Source organism: Suricata suricatta, chromosome 5 (assembly GCF_006229205.1).
Source record: "Suricata suricatta isolate VVHF042 chromosome 5, meerkat_22Aug2017_6uvM2_HiC, whole genome shotgun sequence".
In the NCBI taxonomy this organism is placed as follows: Eukaryota; Metazoa; Chordata; class Mammalia; order Carnivora; family Herpestidae; genus Suricata; species Suricata suricatta.
The window spans coordinates 66613696-66632314 of NC_043704.1; the positions used below are offsets into that span (position 1 = coordinate 66613696).

General features: G+C 31.9%; 1 protein-coding gene and 1 non-coding gene across 2 annotated transcripts in view; both read left to right on the forward strand.

The window, feature by feature from the left end:
* The window catches only part of STXBP5L (syntaxin binding protein 5 like), a 361836-nt gene that overhangs the window by 129735 nt on the left and 213482 nt on the right, over positions 1 to 18619 (forward strand). The window contains exons 7-8 of the mRNA XM_029939407.1: positions 7356 to 7490; positions 14138 to 14201. Of these exons, the coding sequence (XP_029795267.1) occupies positions 7356 to 7490; positions 14138 to 14201 (199 nt within the window). The remainder of the gene's footprint in view (positions 1 to 7355; positions 7491 to 14137; positions 14202 to 18619) is intronic.
* On the forward strand, positions 15651 to 15757 carry LOC115293060. Its single transcript, XR_003909322.1, has one exon. It is a non-coding gene; the product is annotated as a U6 spliceosomal RNA (small nuclear RNA).

The window sequence follows — 18619 nt, forward strand, 5'->3', positions numbered from 1 at the left end:
TTGGGCAGTTTTTAAATTCACTTTGCCAATTTTAATTGCTACTACAATTTATGTAATTATTAGTGCTTAAGTTCTTTATTTTTTGTTGTTTGCTTATTTTGTTTTTCATTCAAATGTTTTTTCTTGCCTTGTGTTTTAATAGAACATTATTTTAGAATTCCATTTTGATTTATTTATAATTTTTAGTGTATCTCTTCTATCATTCCACTTTTTAATGGTTTCTGTAGACATTTCATTGTGTATAAACAACTTATCAAAATCTACTGCTATTGCAGTTTCTCAGATTGAATGAAGTATAAACATTTCCTTTCTTAATTTTCCTTTACCTCCCTCATTTAAATAAATTTTCCTCTCTCTGTATTTAAAACTACATCAGACAGTATTAGTTTTTGCTTCAGCTATGAAACATAATTTAGGATATTCAAGAGAAGAAGGACAATATATTGTATTTAACTGTATTTTTACTCTTGCTGTAATTTTTTTATTGAGACTAGACATTCAAAAATGTCTTTGATCTTCTTTCCATTTAGTGAATTCCTTTTAACCATTCTTTTAGAGTTTATCTTTTAGTGACAAACTCTTCGTCTTCCTTCACCTAATAATGTCATGGTTTCTCCCTTATTCTTGACGGATATTTGGGGGGAATATAGAATTCTGTATTGATAGTTGTTTTTCATAAGCACTTGAATAGTGTTCTACTTCCTTTTGGCCTCTGGTTTTTCTGGTGAGGAATCTGCCATCAGTGGAATATTTTCCCCTATAGTTATGGTTTTATTTCTATTATGCTGCTTTTAAGATATTTTCTTTCTTATTTTAGATAGTTGGCTATGATATGTCTCTATTTATTTGGGTTTATCCTGTTTAGTTTTTCTCAGCCTCTTAAATCCTTTTTTTTTTTTTTTTTTTGCCAAATATAGAAACTTTAGACATGATTCTTAACTACTTTCTTCAGTCTCACTTTCTTTTTTTTCTTTCTGGGGCCCTGTTGACATGTATGTTAGAGCTTGTATTTCTATTTCACAAGTTTCTGAATCTCTGACATTGAAAAAAAATCTATTTTCTATTTGTTGTTCAGATTGGATAATTTTTACTGTTTTATCTTTGAGTTCACTGAGTCTTTTTTCTTTACCCTCCATTCTGCTTTTGAGCTTATCCATAGGTTTTAAAATTTTGTTTGTTGTTTTTTTTAGTAGTAAAATTTGCATTTGGTTTTTATCTCCTGTTTCTTTGCTGAGACTGTTCATACATTTCATTTCAATTCATTTATAATTTGTTGCATTTTTATGATAGCTTTTTAAAAATATTGTCAGTTATTTCTAGCATCTATATCATCTTGGTGTTGGTATCAATGGCCTTTTTTCATTAAAACTGAGATTTTCCTATTTCTTGGTATGATGAAGAAGGTTTTATTAAAACTGGTTATTTTGTATATTATGTTATGAAACTGTAGATCTTTTTTGCACCTTCTTTTCAGGGTAGCTTGTTTTAACATTGCTCTGGCAGTGGAGTACAGATGTCATCTTGTCCCTGCCAGATTGGAATAGGAGTTCAGATTTCCCTGTTGGCCTTTACCATCTACGAAGATAGGGAGAGGCACTTTGTAACTGCTGGATAGGGTATAATTATTGCTCCTTATTTTACTTCTACTTTTATCATCCTGACTGGGATAGCAATGCCTCATTCCTGCTCCCCACATGGCCTCCACTATCTCAGTTCTGTCATTCAGAAGTTGATATATCCTACGAATTTATTTATTAGTGTTTTAAGTTTATTCATTTATCTTGAGAGAGAGAGCACACACATGTATGAGCAGGGCAGGGGCAGAGAGAACCTTAAGCAGCCTCCACACTGTCAGTGCAGAGCATGATGTAGGGCTTGAACCCACGAACCATGGGTCATTTCATGACCTTAGCTGAAATCAAGAGTTGGATGCTTAACCAACTAAACCATCCAGGTCCCCCCAAATATGCTGTGAATTTAAATGAAAGAAGAAAATGTTATTTCTTTTGTTGTAGGAGAATGAAAATAAGTTTCTTAGACTTGCCAGAAATCATGATGTTATTCCTTATGGAACTGCAAAGATTTGGCTTATTTAAAAATTTGACCATTGTAGCAAAGTGGATGGACCTGGAGGGTGTCATGCTAAGCGAAAAGAGTCAGGCAGAGAAGGTGAGATACCATATGTTTGCACTCATAGTTCTAACAGGAGAAACCTAACAGAGGACCATAGGGAGAGGAAGGGGGAAAGAGAGCTGGGGAGAGTGAGGGACACAAATCATGAGAGACTATTGAATACTGAAAACTAGCCATGGACTGAAGGGGGAGGGGGAGGGAGGGAAGGGGGTGATGGTCATGGTGGGGGGCACTTGTGGGGAGAAGCACTGGGTGTTACATGGAAACCAATTTGAAAATAAACTGAAAAATTTTTGACTTATTTTTGATAGTTTTCCAAATAATTACAGGCAACAAAATTTTATTATCTGGTTAGTTAAGACTTTTAACTGAAATTTAACTAAAGTTTCTGTTTTTTATTTAATTTTGTCTCTTGTGTTATAATTCTAGCTGGCAACATTATCCAATATTATCAGAATCTTTTTCTTAGAGAATTTTTAATTCTTTACTTTTTCTTTTATATGATTTGAGTTTTTCCACTAAAAATCCTAAGTATCAGTCTTTGAATCAAGATACTGAAGGAGTCTTAGGGGTAGCTCTCTCTTTCTTTCCCTGGCTGTTGTTGTGGTTCTTATTATCACCATCCTTAGCTAATTTGGGGGAACACAGCTACATGGCTCTATTCCTACTACTAACTTAGTAATTTAGGTTTTTATTTTAAAACTTGAAGTGTAAAATAACAGCATTCATTCAATCACAAGAGTATTTCATAAATACTGTTCGTCGGTATTCTGTATTAGAATCACCTAGGGCAGTAGTAACTAAAATTTAAGTGTACATGACCAAGCTGGGGGTTCCTCATAAAATGCAGTTTCTGATTCTGAGGTAGGGCCTGAGATTCTGAATTTCTACTGAGTTTCCAGGCGATGTTCATGCTCATTTATGGGCTTCATTTTGAATATTAAATACTGAGATTACTGGTTAAAGTATCAGTCATATGTTCCATCACAAGTCCATGGAGTCATAATTTGTGTGCCTTGAATGTGAAAACATGAATTTTAATGAGATATTTATTTACACTAAAGATTAAAAATTATTGCTGTAATTTAGTAGTTCTTAACTATGGTTGGGCATCAAAACTACTCAGAAAGTGTAGATTTACTTCAGAACTGCTGAACTTTCCTCTCTGGCATTTTGTATTTTTAATATGCAGAATTTATACCTGATTCTAAGTATAACCATGTTGTAAGGCATAATTATAAATATTATAGAAGGGACTGCATCCAGGGTTATCATGCCTGGTAGTAGAGGTTTTATCTAGAACCTGGATAAAAAAATAAGACTAAAATTGAACTATGTTAGATCTTGAAGTCTTCCATTTGGTTTCATACAGCGAAGTCTCTATAATTTTAAACCATTAATTTTTTTAAAATACATCTTTGGATTGTGTTGACAGCTTCTTGAATTAGGAGCTATAGGCATATTCTTGGAGTTATGAATTTTCCACAGTAATTTTAGATTGTAATATTTTTATTTTTATAAACACATTAATGGAATGATTCTGAGTGATTTGAACAAATGACTTTATGCAAAAATACTGTCACACAGTTCCAATATGTGAAATTAAATTTGCACTTATGGTTGTGTTGGCACCAAGTAGTGTTATTTTAATTGTCTGGATTAATAAAACAATAGAAGTAGACTATGCACATGTGTTATATAGTTATGCAAAATGATTATAAAACTATGTAATGTTATACTATGGAATAGAGTTAAAAACTGTTCAAGTATAGACAAGTGGTAGAAGGAAATCATGGAATAAATATAAACCAAGTTCAAAAGAACCTGTATAGTCAGAAACATATCCATATAGTGAGGTTAATTGTTTATTTTTAAAAAATCCATCTGTCACATAAACTAATGTCATTAATTTGAAATCCAGATGTAGTTTCATTTATATTTATTTTGTATTTTTCTATGTAAATAAAAGCCAAAGGATCAGGAATTTATATCTTATATTTATATGTAAGTTAAAGAATTTATAAAAGTAAGTAAAAAGTTAGGATAAGCAAAAAACTTTAAAGTTCTGTACACACTTTAAGCTTTGAAAATTGATTTTATTAATTGTGGTTATGTAAAATATGTATCAAAATATAGTTACTTTATTTTTAATATAGTGGCCCAATTTACTTGTTTATTTATTTGTTTTTCAAATTTTGGCATCATCTTTATTTTTTTGTTTAAAAAATTTTTAAATATAATTTATTGTCAAGTTGGCTAACATACAGTGTATACAGTGCTCTTGGTTTTGGGGGTAGATTCCTGTGATTCATAGCTTACATACAACACCCAGTGCTCATCCCTATCAGTGCCCTCCTCAATGCCCATAACCCATTTTACTCTCCTGATGCTTCCCCCATCTACCCTCAGTTTGTTCTCTGTATTTAAGAATCTCCTATATTTTGCCTCCCTCTCTGTTTGAAACTATTTTTTCCCCTTTCCTTCTCCCATGGTCTTCTGTTAAGTTTCTCAAGTTCTACATATGAGGGAAAACATACGGTATCTGTCTTTCTCTGCCTGACTTATCTCACTTAGCATAATACCCTCCAGTTCCATCCATATTGCTGAAAATGGCAGGATTTCATTTTTTCTCATTGCCAAGTAATATTTCATTGTATATATAAATGACATCTTATTGATCCATTCATCACTTGATGGACATTTAGGCTGTTTCAGTAATTTGGTTATTGTTGAAAGCACTGCTCTAAACTTTGGGGTACATGTGCCCCTATGAATCAGCATTCCTGTATCCATTGGATAAATTCCTAGTAATGCTATTGCTGAGTCATAGTGTAGATCTATTTTTAATTTTTTGAGGTTCCTCCACACTGTTTTCCAAAGTGGCTGTACCAGTTTGCATCCCACCAACAGTGCAAAAGGGTTTCCATTTCTCCACATCCTCAATAGCATCTGTTGTTTCCTGAGTTGTTCATTTTAGCCCTCTAGCCAATGTCAGGTGGTATCTCCGTGTGGTTTTGATTTGTATTTCCCTGTTGATAAGTGACGTTGAGCATCTTTTCATCCGTTTGTTGGATATCTGGATGTCTTCTTTGGAAAAGTGTCTATTCATGTCTTCTGCCAGTGCTTATTATAAAAAATTATTTGGTGAAATTTGAATTAATGGGTAAGTAGATGGAAGGCTAACAATGTCTTAGATGATTTACTATAGAGAACGATAGTAAATACGGATATCGGAACAAAATTATGTTTCCAGGGTTCCTACATAACATAAAAATCTTTCATCTTGCAGTTGATGCTGGTGGAAATACATTACAAATGAAAGTGTAATTATTAAATGCAATAAATTAAATTCAATAAGGTATTGATTAGTTCCTTATTAGGGTTATCAAATATAAAGCATAAGCGTAATCATGCCCTCTCCCTCACCCATGTCAAGCGTCGTAAGTAAATCATAATACTGTTTTTTGTTGGGTTCAAATATTTTTAAAATATTAGTTGTTTAACCATCACCCATCAGTTGGACATGGGACATAAGATGAAACCCTTCTGTCATTAAAGGGCTAGTTTCTTGTCAATAAAAATGAGGGAAAAAGTAATATCGGTTCCATGAACAGTTCTAATCCTTTTTGGGTCTTTTTCATGTATTCCATTGTTCTTGTACTGTAAAGTTTCTCTGTACTGGAATTCTGCCTCTTACTTCAGCCCTCATTACTGAAATCTGACACTTTTTAGATTTTTCTTCTTAACCTTGGAAAAAACTATGTCATATTGAAGTTTGTTCTTTATCTACTAGAACTCCTAAATTTTGTCTACTTTTATGAAATTAGTGTTTTTTCTACTCTGTCTGTGATTCAGGAAGAGTGAATCCTCTTTGAGTTTCCTCTTTGCATTTAATTGAATTGAAAATAGACCCTTCATTGCCTAGAAACATAACCATCATATTATTTCCTGTAGAACATTATTAAATGTCCCTTAGAGATAGCACTTCTATACTTTAGGTTTTAATCAGAATTGGCCAATATCATATAGGTTACACTTCAATTAGATTGTCAATTAATTGTGAGTACATATATGATAGCAGGATTTCTAGTTTTTTGGATGTAATGTACAGGGTGCTTTTAGCAGAATACTTTTCAGTACAGTTTGATTTAGAAAGGTAGTCTGTTGAATACTTAAACGAACCAGACTGGGAATATAAATTCAGTAGACTGGATGTTTACTCTTATACAAAAAGAAATATGAGATAGAATTTTGGGGGAAATTTACCATTCATATTCCTTTTTTTTTTTCCCATATTGGTCTGTCTTTCTGGCCTCAAATTCTGTCTTGCTCTTCTAACAATTTACTGGCTTTTTTTGTGAGTGAATTCTAGGAAATATTATGATTCAGTAACGAGTTCTCACAGTGGATAACTGTGAACTTACTGCACTTGTCATTTTAAGAGTGATTAAGGAGCATGAGTAGGCAAAACTAGAAAGAGTGATACACTTTCAATAGAAGACTCTGGTAAATTCCCATATTTCATTTATAGGAGTCATGGTTGCATTGGCTATAGAACAGATTCCCAGAATTGCTCAGAAAGCCCATTGTGAAGATAAAGGCAGAATAACAACAACAACAACAAAACCCATGGAATAATATAGTAGATCTCTGACCTTATAAGTTTTCTTTATACTACTTAGTTTCCAAGCATGTAAATAACAGTAAATAATATATGATCTTACATAGACAAAGCTACAAATTCTGATAGTTGAAATTTATGTTACCAATGTACTTAATTTCTATTTGAAGTGAATATTACTGAAGAAAAACAGCAAGTGTAGAAATATGTTAATTTGCAATCAAATAGGAATGTATTTGAATCTATTTTGCCACTTATTATCAGTCCTCTGCAAGTAAAAATAGAAATTCGTGGCCACAGTTTTCTCTTTGTAAAATAGAAGTATGTATCTGTCTCAGAGAGCTCTTTTCAGAATAAGAAATAATATATGTTAATGCCCATAGTAGACACTTATTTAATGGTGGCAATTATTATCATTATTATTTTTAATGATGTACTCTTGTTGTATGTCCTATATCATCTACTAATAAGTAAATGCTACTTGAGTGTATAGTAAATTTTATTGTTTATATAGCTATCACTACCTGATAGGTATAAGGAAAGTATAATGCTGACCAAACATAAAATTTAGATATTTTAATTGTAATTTTCTTTCTTTCAGAATTACTTACTGTCATCTACCTTTCCAGAGTAAATGGCTCTATGTTGGAACAGAAAGAGGAAATACACATATTGTAAATATTGAATCTTTCATACTTTCTGGATATGTTATCATGTGGAACAAGGCGATTGAGCTGTAAGTTTGAACTTGAATATCACTTTATTTGGCTTAACTATTTCATAAGGTTATGTAATATATATATGTCAAATTACAGAGTTATTTGAAACATTTATAGCTAATTTATGGTTAATTTACATGAAAAGTTTAACTAAAATAATTTGATACTGTAAAGACTTTTAAAAAGTTATTGTAGTATTAACATTCTAATTTTAGACTTTCTGAATACTTAAGAGTTTCTAAATAATTAAGGGCTATATATATAAAATTTAATGATAATATACTAAGACTCAATTCTAAAAGTAATACAGAAAATCATCTCATTTTTTATTGTCATTCTTAGTATAGCTGCTTCCAATGGGAATGGCAAGTGTATTATGACCAAATTTCATTTTATGTAAAAATAATCATAATCATTTCACCAGTTTTTTATTGGTGATAGCTTACTCTTCACTTGCCTAACTAACATATTGTTCAGAGTTCTAACGAGAATCAAGTTATCAATATTTTTCATGTTTTGACATATACATCTATTTGGATATGTGGTATGTGGTAATTACTATTTTACTTGGGGACTGATATTTAAGTTTATGCATGTGTAAAAATGTGAAATTCCTCAAATGTGAAACTTTATGGAATTCCAAACTATCTTTTTGTAGTACATACATAGATAATTGTCCTGGTCACTGTTAATCAGAAAAACAAATTTTCTTTAATAAATGTTGATGTCTATGCATATTAGGTCCTTACTAAGATATGTTTAATTTGAGGCCAGCTCATTCTCTCTTGTATAGATATATTCTAAATTACATAATTAATTCTCAAAAACTCTGATTAAAACAGCATATTTTCATGAAGCTTGAGCCTGGTCTTTATAATAAATCTAAATCTACCATTCCATATTTTTAATGTTTCAATGTGCCTGTATATTACTCAATAGGAAAGGCTGTTACTAATTATGATCTTGTTATAATATTTCTTTTGTATTATGTACTAATGAGTATTTTCCAATGGTCTCCCTCTATGATTAGATTATTTTGGTGCTTTCCACAGAGAGGCTACTAAGTGACTGTGACACTACTGAGAGTTAGTATGATAGTTACACTCTACTATTGACTTACTGCTTTTATTTATAATTAAATTGGCATGAGCTATGTTTCTCATATGTATTTTGATGTTCTATATGTGTATTTAAAAAAAAACACTTATCCAATAGCCAACTATGTGTTCTAAAAATTACTTACTTTTTTAGCTATTTGGGAAAGATTTTCCCACTATAATCTTATTTCTATAAAAGTGGTAAGTTGGGCTTCACTTAATGTTTGTGCTCATAATATTGTTTCAGGATAATGATAAAAGCAAATAAACTTGAGAGATTGAATTATAAACTTTTACACAAATTTAACATTAGTACAAGTAGTAATAGATATATCATTTGTGTTCAGTTGAATGCTGCTCATTAAGTTTATTATCCAAATATATCAAATATTTCACCACTTTTACTATTTTGTTTCCATATTCACATATTTACCAAATATTTTTTGTAGTTTATTAGTGACTTCTACTCTACCTATATGTATTTATGTAGACTAACCGTTATGACTTTAGGACTACTGATGAATTTAAGAACTATAAGGGTAAAAGTATAAGAAACAGGTAAAATAAGGCACTTTTATTTTTCATAGTATGATCTTAGACATGTGATACAGCATCAAATAGAATCTACCATTTATATAAATCTCATCTTTTATAGAGTTGTACATGCCTCTGAAAATGTCCTGAAAAATCCTCAAGAAATTATTAGTAGACAACATTACCTCTTGAATGTTTCTTGGTTTACATAGACCAAATTTCCAAAAGTGTGTTCCATGGAATTATAGAGCCATTGTGATATATATGCTTTTAAATGGCAACTTTCAGTCTCCTAGAACAATCTTTTAACTGCTCTCTACCTCTTCAGATACATTAGAAAATATGTCACTTCCTGTTAATATGTGTCAAGTATATGGGACAATAATAAAATATATATTTAAGAGTTATTTCAGTGACACAAGTTTTAACAATACACTTTATAAGTATAGCAAATGCAGAACTGTCTTTAAAAGATATGTGAAATTATTTCTATGTAAGCTCTTGAAATACTTTTTATTCAATGTTATCTTATAGTTTCTTTTTTTAGTGAAGTCACTTAATTGTAATTATAGTCAGTTCCCTTAATTATAAATGTGTTTCCAAAATGTATGTATTAATTATTTGGAAACTGGAACACATTTTCTATAGAAAGAGTGATGTTTGTGGACGACCTCATAAAATAGCAGCATAGAACTAAACTGACATTAAAAAAGAAATTTCTATGGGAAAATGTATTCCAGGTTAGAGCACGGAAATTAATATTTATGTGCAGCAGGCCTAGGTTTTTAAAAACTAAACCTATGTTTTTCTACATATGATTAAAATTTGAGCATGAAATTCAGAATTAAATTATAAGTGTAAGGCTTATGTTTAACAATCACTCAAACGTGTTTATGTGCACTACGATATGCTAGGTACTGGAAACAACTATGAACTAGGAAGACATAGTTACTGTCCCCTTGAGGCTTTCAGTCTAATAAAGGTGAGATTAATTAAAAAGGCAGTTCCAATATATTGGAAATAAAATGTGGCAATTCTATAAGAAGGACACCTAACATGGGGTCTTAGAGAAGTATCTGTGAAGGGAGTTACATCTATGTTGATATCTGACAGGATGAGAATTTTACTTGTGTGAAGAATTGGGAGAGAGGGGTGAGAGTATTCCAGAAGGAGGGGATAGAAAGTTTACAGGATGAAAGAGGGTTTTTGTTCCATGCACAGGAATTTTAAGTAGTTTAGTTGGTTGGAATACCTAGGAGAAGGGATGACAAAGGAGAGATAATTAAGCCTGTTGAAGAAGTTTGGACTTTCAAAGGCCAAGAGCTGGATTTTGAAGGCCTTTATGCAGAGAATTGACTTGAGTAAATATGCATTTAGGAAGACTACTCTGAAGGCAGGTATGAAGAAATGATTAAAAAGAGAAAAGACTGTATATTAGGTAAACATTGATTTAGGAGTGAAGATAAGCTGCCATAATTAAACAAATAGAAGATAGAAGAGGTCAGACTTGGGTATTATGGGAGGATCTAAGAACAATAGAGAATTAAGAGGTGTTAGGCTTGAGCAATTGTGTAGATAAGGGTGCTACTTAGTGAAATAAAGCAGGAGATTGAATAAGTTGGGAGTAAAATAATGAGTTCAATTTTAGGTAGATTGAACCGTACCTGTTAATAAGACATTCAAATGGAATTGGTATGGGAAAATGATAGGAAGTGGGATATATATGGATCTGACGGTAATAAGATCGGAATTTATGGTCATTGAAACTAAGAGAAAAGATGAGATTGTGTGTGAAGAATATAGAAAACAGGTAGCAAACAAGCAGGCACTCAACCAATTCTGACTCACAGATGTTTTATTTGGCTACCAGAGTTTTAAATATGTTCTGAGTTATGTCTAATACTTGAAAATTGGTAGAGTAGAAATAGATATTTGTATATCCACATTTTCATGAAAATTCATGATGAGAAATTCTAGTTCAGTATTCTTGCATGGCAGCCAATAGTCAATCCACCTTTTATAGGTGGATAATGTGCTATCCAGTTTGGCACAGTTTTCTCATTCAGCCTATTTAATTCATTTGCAATACTTGCTTGGCTCCTGTGAGTTCTTGAATTCATGACCATATATAATATGGGAATAGATGACAGATGAGGACAGAATGCAAAGGAATATCAACATTTAAGATACAGAAAGAGAAAGGAGGTCCACAAAGGAAACTATTAAGAAGCCATCATGGTGCTGAATGGATCAAGAAGATGTGGTATATATATATACAATGGAGTACTATATGGCAATGAGGAAGAATGAAATATGGCCATTTGTAGCAAAGTGGACGGACCTGCAAAGATTTGGCTTATTTTAAAAATTTGACCATTGTAGCAAAGTGGATGGACCTGGAGGGTGTCATGCTAAGTGAAATAAGTCAGGCAGGGAAGGTGAGATACCATATGTTTGCACTCATAGGTCTAACAGGAGAAACCTAACAGAGGACCATAGAGAGAAGAAGGGGGAAAGAGAGCTGGGGAGAGTGAGGGACACAGATCAGGGGAGACTACTGAATACTGAAGAAGAACCAAGGACTGAAGGGGAAGGGGGAGGGAGGGGGTGATGGTCATGGTGGGGGGCACTTGTGGGGAGAAGCACTGGGTGTTACATGGAAACCAATTTGAAAATAAACTATTTAAAAATTTTTTGACTTATTTTTGATAGTTTTCCAAATAATTACAGGCAACAAAATTTAGTAAGATATTTACTGTCTGGTTAGTTAAGACTTTTAACTGAAATTTAACTAAAGTTTCTGTTTTTTATTTAATTTTGTCTCTTGTGTTATAATTCTAGCTGGCAGCAGGTTATCCAATGTTATCAGAATCTTTTTCTTAGAGAATTTTTAATTCTTTACTTTTGTACTTGTGTATGGCCTTACTAGTATTTCTCAAAGTATATTTCAGTGATTCCTTTAATACAGTCAATGAGAAAGGATTCTATGAACCAGTACTTTTGGGAAATATCAAAGATTTGCAATATTCATTTGCATATTATGGCTCCAAGAAGTTTTGTAGAAGAAAAAATATTTACCTGTGTTTAATTCAGGGTTTCCCAAAATTTTTAAATATGAAACACTCTTTAAGTGAAATATATTATATAGTCACTAGTTTATCATGAAGTACACTTTGTTATTTGTTGTTCCAATAAAACCCAAGAGACAGTGGTATGTGGTTTGTTGGGTATTATTAATTTCCAAAGGATAATTGAAGGACATTGTCCCTTATCAGAGGCACTTCCACTCTAATAAAACACTGCATTTAGAATGCAGATAGTAACTCTGGTTTCCAATTACTCCTTTGATTTACAACAGTCATAATACATATGATTCATTGAGTGCTTAACAGGTTTTGCCATCATATTAGGCGTAATATATATACATTCTAATCTTCATAATTAGTATGAAGTATGAATTAGTATTTCTATTTTTAGATAATAAAATCTAGTATAAAACCAATAACCAAATACCTAGAAAATATGTATTTATTTTTCTGAGTTACTGTGGGGAGTCAGTATCTGGGGAAACTAGAATTACTTAATTTGTCACTTTTCTCTGATTCCAACAAGTTTTTAAAATTTAATCTTGTTTACTATTTTGTGAAGAATCTTTACTGGCTTTAATATGTGCAGAAGAAGTAAATTATAACTATGTCAATATAATAATAGGATTAATCTGTTACAAATAGGCTGTTGAAAAGATGTGGAAAAATGAGCAGTAATGGATCTGTGGTCATATCGGGTCATATTATATTTAACCAGGACATAATCATATTCAATAATATGTTATAACAGGGAACACAAAAGAAGGATGACATATCAGAGTAGAATAAATTTAAAGTCAGATTTACAGAGCATAGGTCCTTTTAACAATATGCACCCAGATACATAATTATCTGTTATTGTTTACCCTGGATTACAAATAAATGAGACATAACCAGTGAACTTTGTTTCCTGTTTGTCAATTTTCTGTTAGCTGGCTATCAATAGAGTTTCTTTGTAAATCAAAGGAGCTACTATACTTTTCTTAGGAGCAAAATCAGACATTTTATGTCATAAGAAATTGTAAATCAGGTATATACTTTGCAATTTGAAAGGATTTACAGCATCCTATGGCCTTATGGCTGTGTAAGTTTTCTTTTGCTTGTATAAGTAAAAGTTCAATTTCAAACTTTCAGAGGCCCAGATAAGGCAACAAATATATAAATAATCTATAAGTCCATACTTTTATGAAAAGGCATCATCTTGATTATTCATAATTTTCCTTTGATAATGAGAAAATAAAGTTGGTTAAGCTCCGACTTTGGCTCAGGTGATGATCTCACAGTTCTGTGCTGACAGCTCAGAGCCTGGAGCCTGTTTCACATTCTGTGTCTCCCTCTCTCTGCCACTCCCCCCACTTGTGCTCTGTCTCTGTCTCAAAAGTAAATAACTATAAAAAAAAAAAAGATAACATGAAAAGATCTAAAGCATCATTTTAATTATTAATATTGTCCCCTCAAGTATTTAATTTTTGTGCTATAGAAATAAAGAATCCTAGGTCACCTGGGTGGCTCAGTTGGTTAAGCATCCAATTTCAGCTCAGGTGGTGATCTCATAGTTTGTGAGTTCAAGCCCCACATTAGGCTCTCTGCTCTCTGCAGCACAGAGCCTGCTTTGGATCCTGTGTCCCTTTCTCTCTCTGCCCCTCCTTTGCTCGTACTCACTCTCTCAAAAATAAATAAACATTTAAAACAAAAAAAGATGAATAATCCTATTGTTATATGGATCTATGTTCTTAAACCTGGTTTTTTTAAAAAAAAAACCATTTTAATAGAGTTACTAGGAGAAAGAAAAATAGTGTTCAAGAAAAACAACCAAAATTCAAATGAATGTACACTAACTCTCAGAATATTAGGAGTGTATTCTAGTATAGTTTCTTTGTTCCAGTCTCTAATGGTAAGGTGTTTTAATTTTTATTTTTTAATTACTATTTTGAATTGATTTAACAGATCCACAAAGACTCATCCAGGTCCAGTTGTACATTTAAGTGATAGCCCAAGAGATGAAGGGAAAGTGAGTATTACAATACCATTATTGTCGCATTTGTTTTTCTCATCCTTGAATGAAGGTGTTTCTTGCTCTTATTTTGTACCTAATTTATAGCACAGTTCATAGCATTCAGTGTTTTCTAAAATTAAACTATGTTGAATGAATGAATCAGCAAATGAGTAAATGAATGCATACATGAATGAATGAATTATTCACACTAATAATGGTTCCAAATTAAGTCTTTATTTTCTCCTAGAGCTAAAGGTGATATTTAATGCTAGAATTTTCAGGAAGGTATGGGACATGTGGAACAACTTCATTTTCAAATATTCTATGCTGGAACTTAAAAATTTGATTATCAGTATCAATAATTATTGGTCTCTGCTATTCAGTTTTGGTAACAATAAATGACAGATATTAAATATTCATAAAATAGCCAATCTTGATTTTATAAATAGGTAAATATATAGAAAATTTCCGAGGTTAAATATAATCCTTATTCATTTTGATTACTCATAATTTGATTTTGAAGAAACAAAGTTGATAACATGAAAAGATCTAAAGCATCACTTTCATCATAAATATTACTCCTGCAAGAATATATTTTTTGCTAAACACCATAGAAAACATCTGATTAAATTAGTTAGTATAGGTTTGCTTCTTTGTTCATTTTTAAATGATAGAAAGTGAGTTTACCTAATAAATATTGAGCCTGAAGTCAAGTTTGCCCGATGGTAATGGAAAGAACATTGGATTTCTTCAAACTGATCCATTAGTACTGTGTAATTCCAATCAGGTGTCATCAGAGTTTAATTATTTTTAAAGAAATGATTCTAAAATGCATAAGAAAAAGAAAGTATTTTTCTCTACATCCTCAGCAATACTTGTTATTTCTTCTGTTTTTGATTTTAGCCATTCTAAAAGGTGTAAGGTGACATCTCATTGTGGTTTTGATTTGCATTTCCCTGATGATCAGCAATGTTATGCATCTTTTCTTGTGTCTGTTGGTCATCTGTATGTCTTGTTTGGGAAAATGTCTATCCAGGTCCTCTGCCCATTTTTAACTGGTTTATTTGGGGGTTTTTTTTTTTTTGGTGTTGTTTGGTGTTTCCTTAATATATTTTGGATATTAACCCCTTTTTGGATATATCATTTGCAAATATCTTCTCTCATTCAGTAGTTTGCCTTTTTGTTTTATTAGTGGTTCCTTCACTGTGCTAAAGCTTTTTATTTTGGTGCAGCCCCACTAGCTTAATTTCACATTTGTTTTCCTTGCCTGAAGAAACATATCTGGAAAAATATTTTTACAGCTAATGTCAAAGAAATTACCACCCATTTTTTCTTCTAGGAGTTTTATGGTTTCAGGTCTCATACTTAGGTCTTTAATCCATCTTGAGTTTATCTTTGTGTATAGTATAAGAAAACACTTCAGTTTCATTCTTTTCCATGTAGCTGTCTAGTTTTCCAAGCACCATGCTCCTTCAGCAGCACATATATTAAAAATCAGAATGATACAGAGAAGATTAGCCCAGCCCCTCGGCAAGAATGACATGCAATTTAGTTTTCTCAGAACCATTTGTTGAAGAGACTGTCATTTCTCAATTATGTATTCTTGCCTCCTTTATTATAGGTTAATTGACCATATAAGTGTGGGTTTATTTCTGGGCTCTCTTTTCTGTTCCATTGATCTATGTGTCTATTCTTATACCAGTACCATACTGTTTTGATTACTACAGCTTTGTAGTGTATTTTGAATTCCAGGCTTGTGATATCTCTAGCTTTGTTCGCAGTTGCTGGGAGTGCAAATTGGTGGGGCCACTGTGGAAAACAGTATAGAAGTTCCTCAAAAAATTAAAAATAGAAATACCATATGATCTAGTAATTACAGTACTGGATATTTATCCAAAGAAAACAAAACAAATACAAAAAAAACCCCACTCATTCAAAAAGATATATGCACCCTTGTGTTTATTACAGCATTGTTAGCCATGGCTAACATATGGTAGCAATCCATCCTCCATCCATAGATGGATAGGTAAAGAAGATGTGGTATACATGAATGACAAAATATTACTCAGTCATTAAAAGAGAATGAAATCTTGCTTTTTGCAACAGTATGGATGGGCCTGGAAGGTATAATGCTTAGTGAAATAAGAGAAAGACAAATACCATAGGATTTCAGTCATATGTGGAATTTAAGAAACAAAACAAATGAACAATGAGAAAAAAGACAAGCAAAAAAAAAAAAAACCCAGACTCTTAAATATACAGAACAAATCCATGGTTGTCACAGGGGAGGTAGTTGAGGTGTAATAGATAAATGGAAGAATATAATTGTTGAATCATTATATTGTACACCTGAAACTAATATTACACTGTTATTATACTTCAGTTAGGAAGAAAAATAAAATTAGTAACTATAAGTTTTAAAAAATGAAAAATTTTTAAGCATTGTAATTTTATTTTTTCTTCAAGTTTTTATTAATTTTGGTTTGTTAACAAACATTGTAATATTAGTTTTGGGTATAGAATTTAGTGATTCATCACTTACATACAACTCCCGGTACTCATCACAGTAAGTGCCCTCCTTAATGCCCATCATCCATTTAACTCATCCCCCCTGCCCACCTCTCCCTTCAGTAACCTTTAATTTATTCTCTATAGTTAAGTCTGTTTTCTGGTTTGCCTCTCTTTTTTATCCCCTTATGTTCATCTGTTTTGTTTCTTAAATTCCACATATGAGTAAATCATATGGTATTTGTCTTTCTTTGACTTATATAGCTTAGCATTATACTTTCTAGCTGCACCTATATTATTGCAAATGGCAAGATTTCATTCATTTTTATGGCTGAGGAATATCCCATTACACATACACATACAGGCACACAAACCCCACATATTCTTTATCCATTCATCAGTTGGACATTTGCATTCTTTCTATAATTTGGCTATTGTTAAAAAGTAATACATTTTGATATTGGTACATGGGCATACAAAAAGGCCAGTAGATATAAATGGACATTCCAGAAATGGCTCAGACATTTGGATATTTTAGAGAAGATGTTTTTGGACATAACAAACTATTGAGTAAATGGTGTTGGACAATTGGATATCCATTTCAAAAAAATAGTAATGTCTCTCTGCCATACACCATTCATAGAAGTAAATTCCAGATGGAGAAAATACATAAACATTAAAAGCACAACTCAGAAAGTTTTAGAAGAAACTATAGGAAGTGAGTCATGAGTATAGAGACATACATGGGAAAGACATAAAACTGAAAAACTTTAAGGAATATACCATAATGAGACAATTATGATAAGAGATAGACAATAAAGAGGGAGATGCTTGCTACATATATAGCAGGCAAATAATGAACATGCAAAATATATAAAAAACTGTACTATATCCTCGTCTTTCATGATAGGAAATCAATAATGTCTAACTGATATATTAAGAAATTGCAATATAACTATAATTAGGAATATGAGAGTAAATCTATTAGAAAAGGCAGTTATAAGAGTTGAAAATGTGTTGACTCTCAACTCTAGAGAGCAGAGTATGGCTGCTATGAAAAGGAAATATCCTCATGAGTACTAAATAAATGCAATATCCCATTTTTTCCACACCAGACTGGCAAAATATTAAAAATAATATCAGGTAATGGAAAATATTAATAACTGAATAATGGACACCTAAATACAGCACTAGTAGGTATATATACCAATGTGGGCAATCTGGCATTATTACCATTTAAAAACATGAATTCATTATGACTTAGAAAATTCATTTCAGATGTCTATCATATTTATATTACCAAGGGGCAAAATATTAAAAACAATAAGGTTCAATTAATAGAAAAGTGAGTAAATATATGCTAATATATCTATATTATAGAATGATGTACTGATGTGGAAAGTTCTTTAAGCCATGTTTTAAAAAGTTGTAGAACAATAAATGCAGTAAGGCTACTTGAATAATGCATTTGTGTTTTTATTATATATTCAAATGCCCAAGAAAAAAAATGCCTGAAAGTAGATAGTATACTAGAGATTTGGAACTGGGGAAAGTAATCAAAGGTATTGATATCCCCCTTTGTTCAAATTTTTTATGAAAGAATATAATGTGTCTTAATTATGTAATTAAAAATTATAAGGGATGCAAAATAAATTAGTATTACAGTCAGAATACTACATGTTTGAAATCTTGAATAAATCATTTGACTTTTTAAAAAAATTATTTATCTTTAGAGAAAGAACATGAACAACTGCTTGTGCAAGCAGGGGAGGAGCAGAGAGGGGGCGGGGAGAGAGAATCTCTCCATTTGTCAAAACAGAGCCAGCCATAGAACTCAATTCTGCAAACTTGAGATTTCATGACCTGAGCTGAAGTCAAGAGTGAGATGCTTCACTAACTGAGGCACCCACGTGCCCCCAAATCAT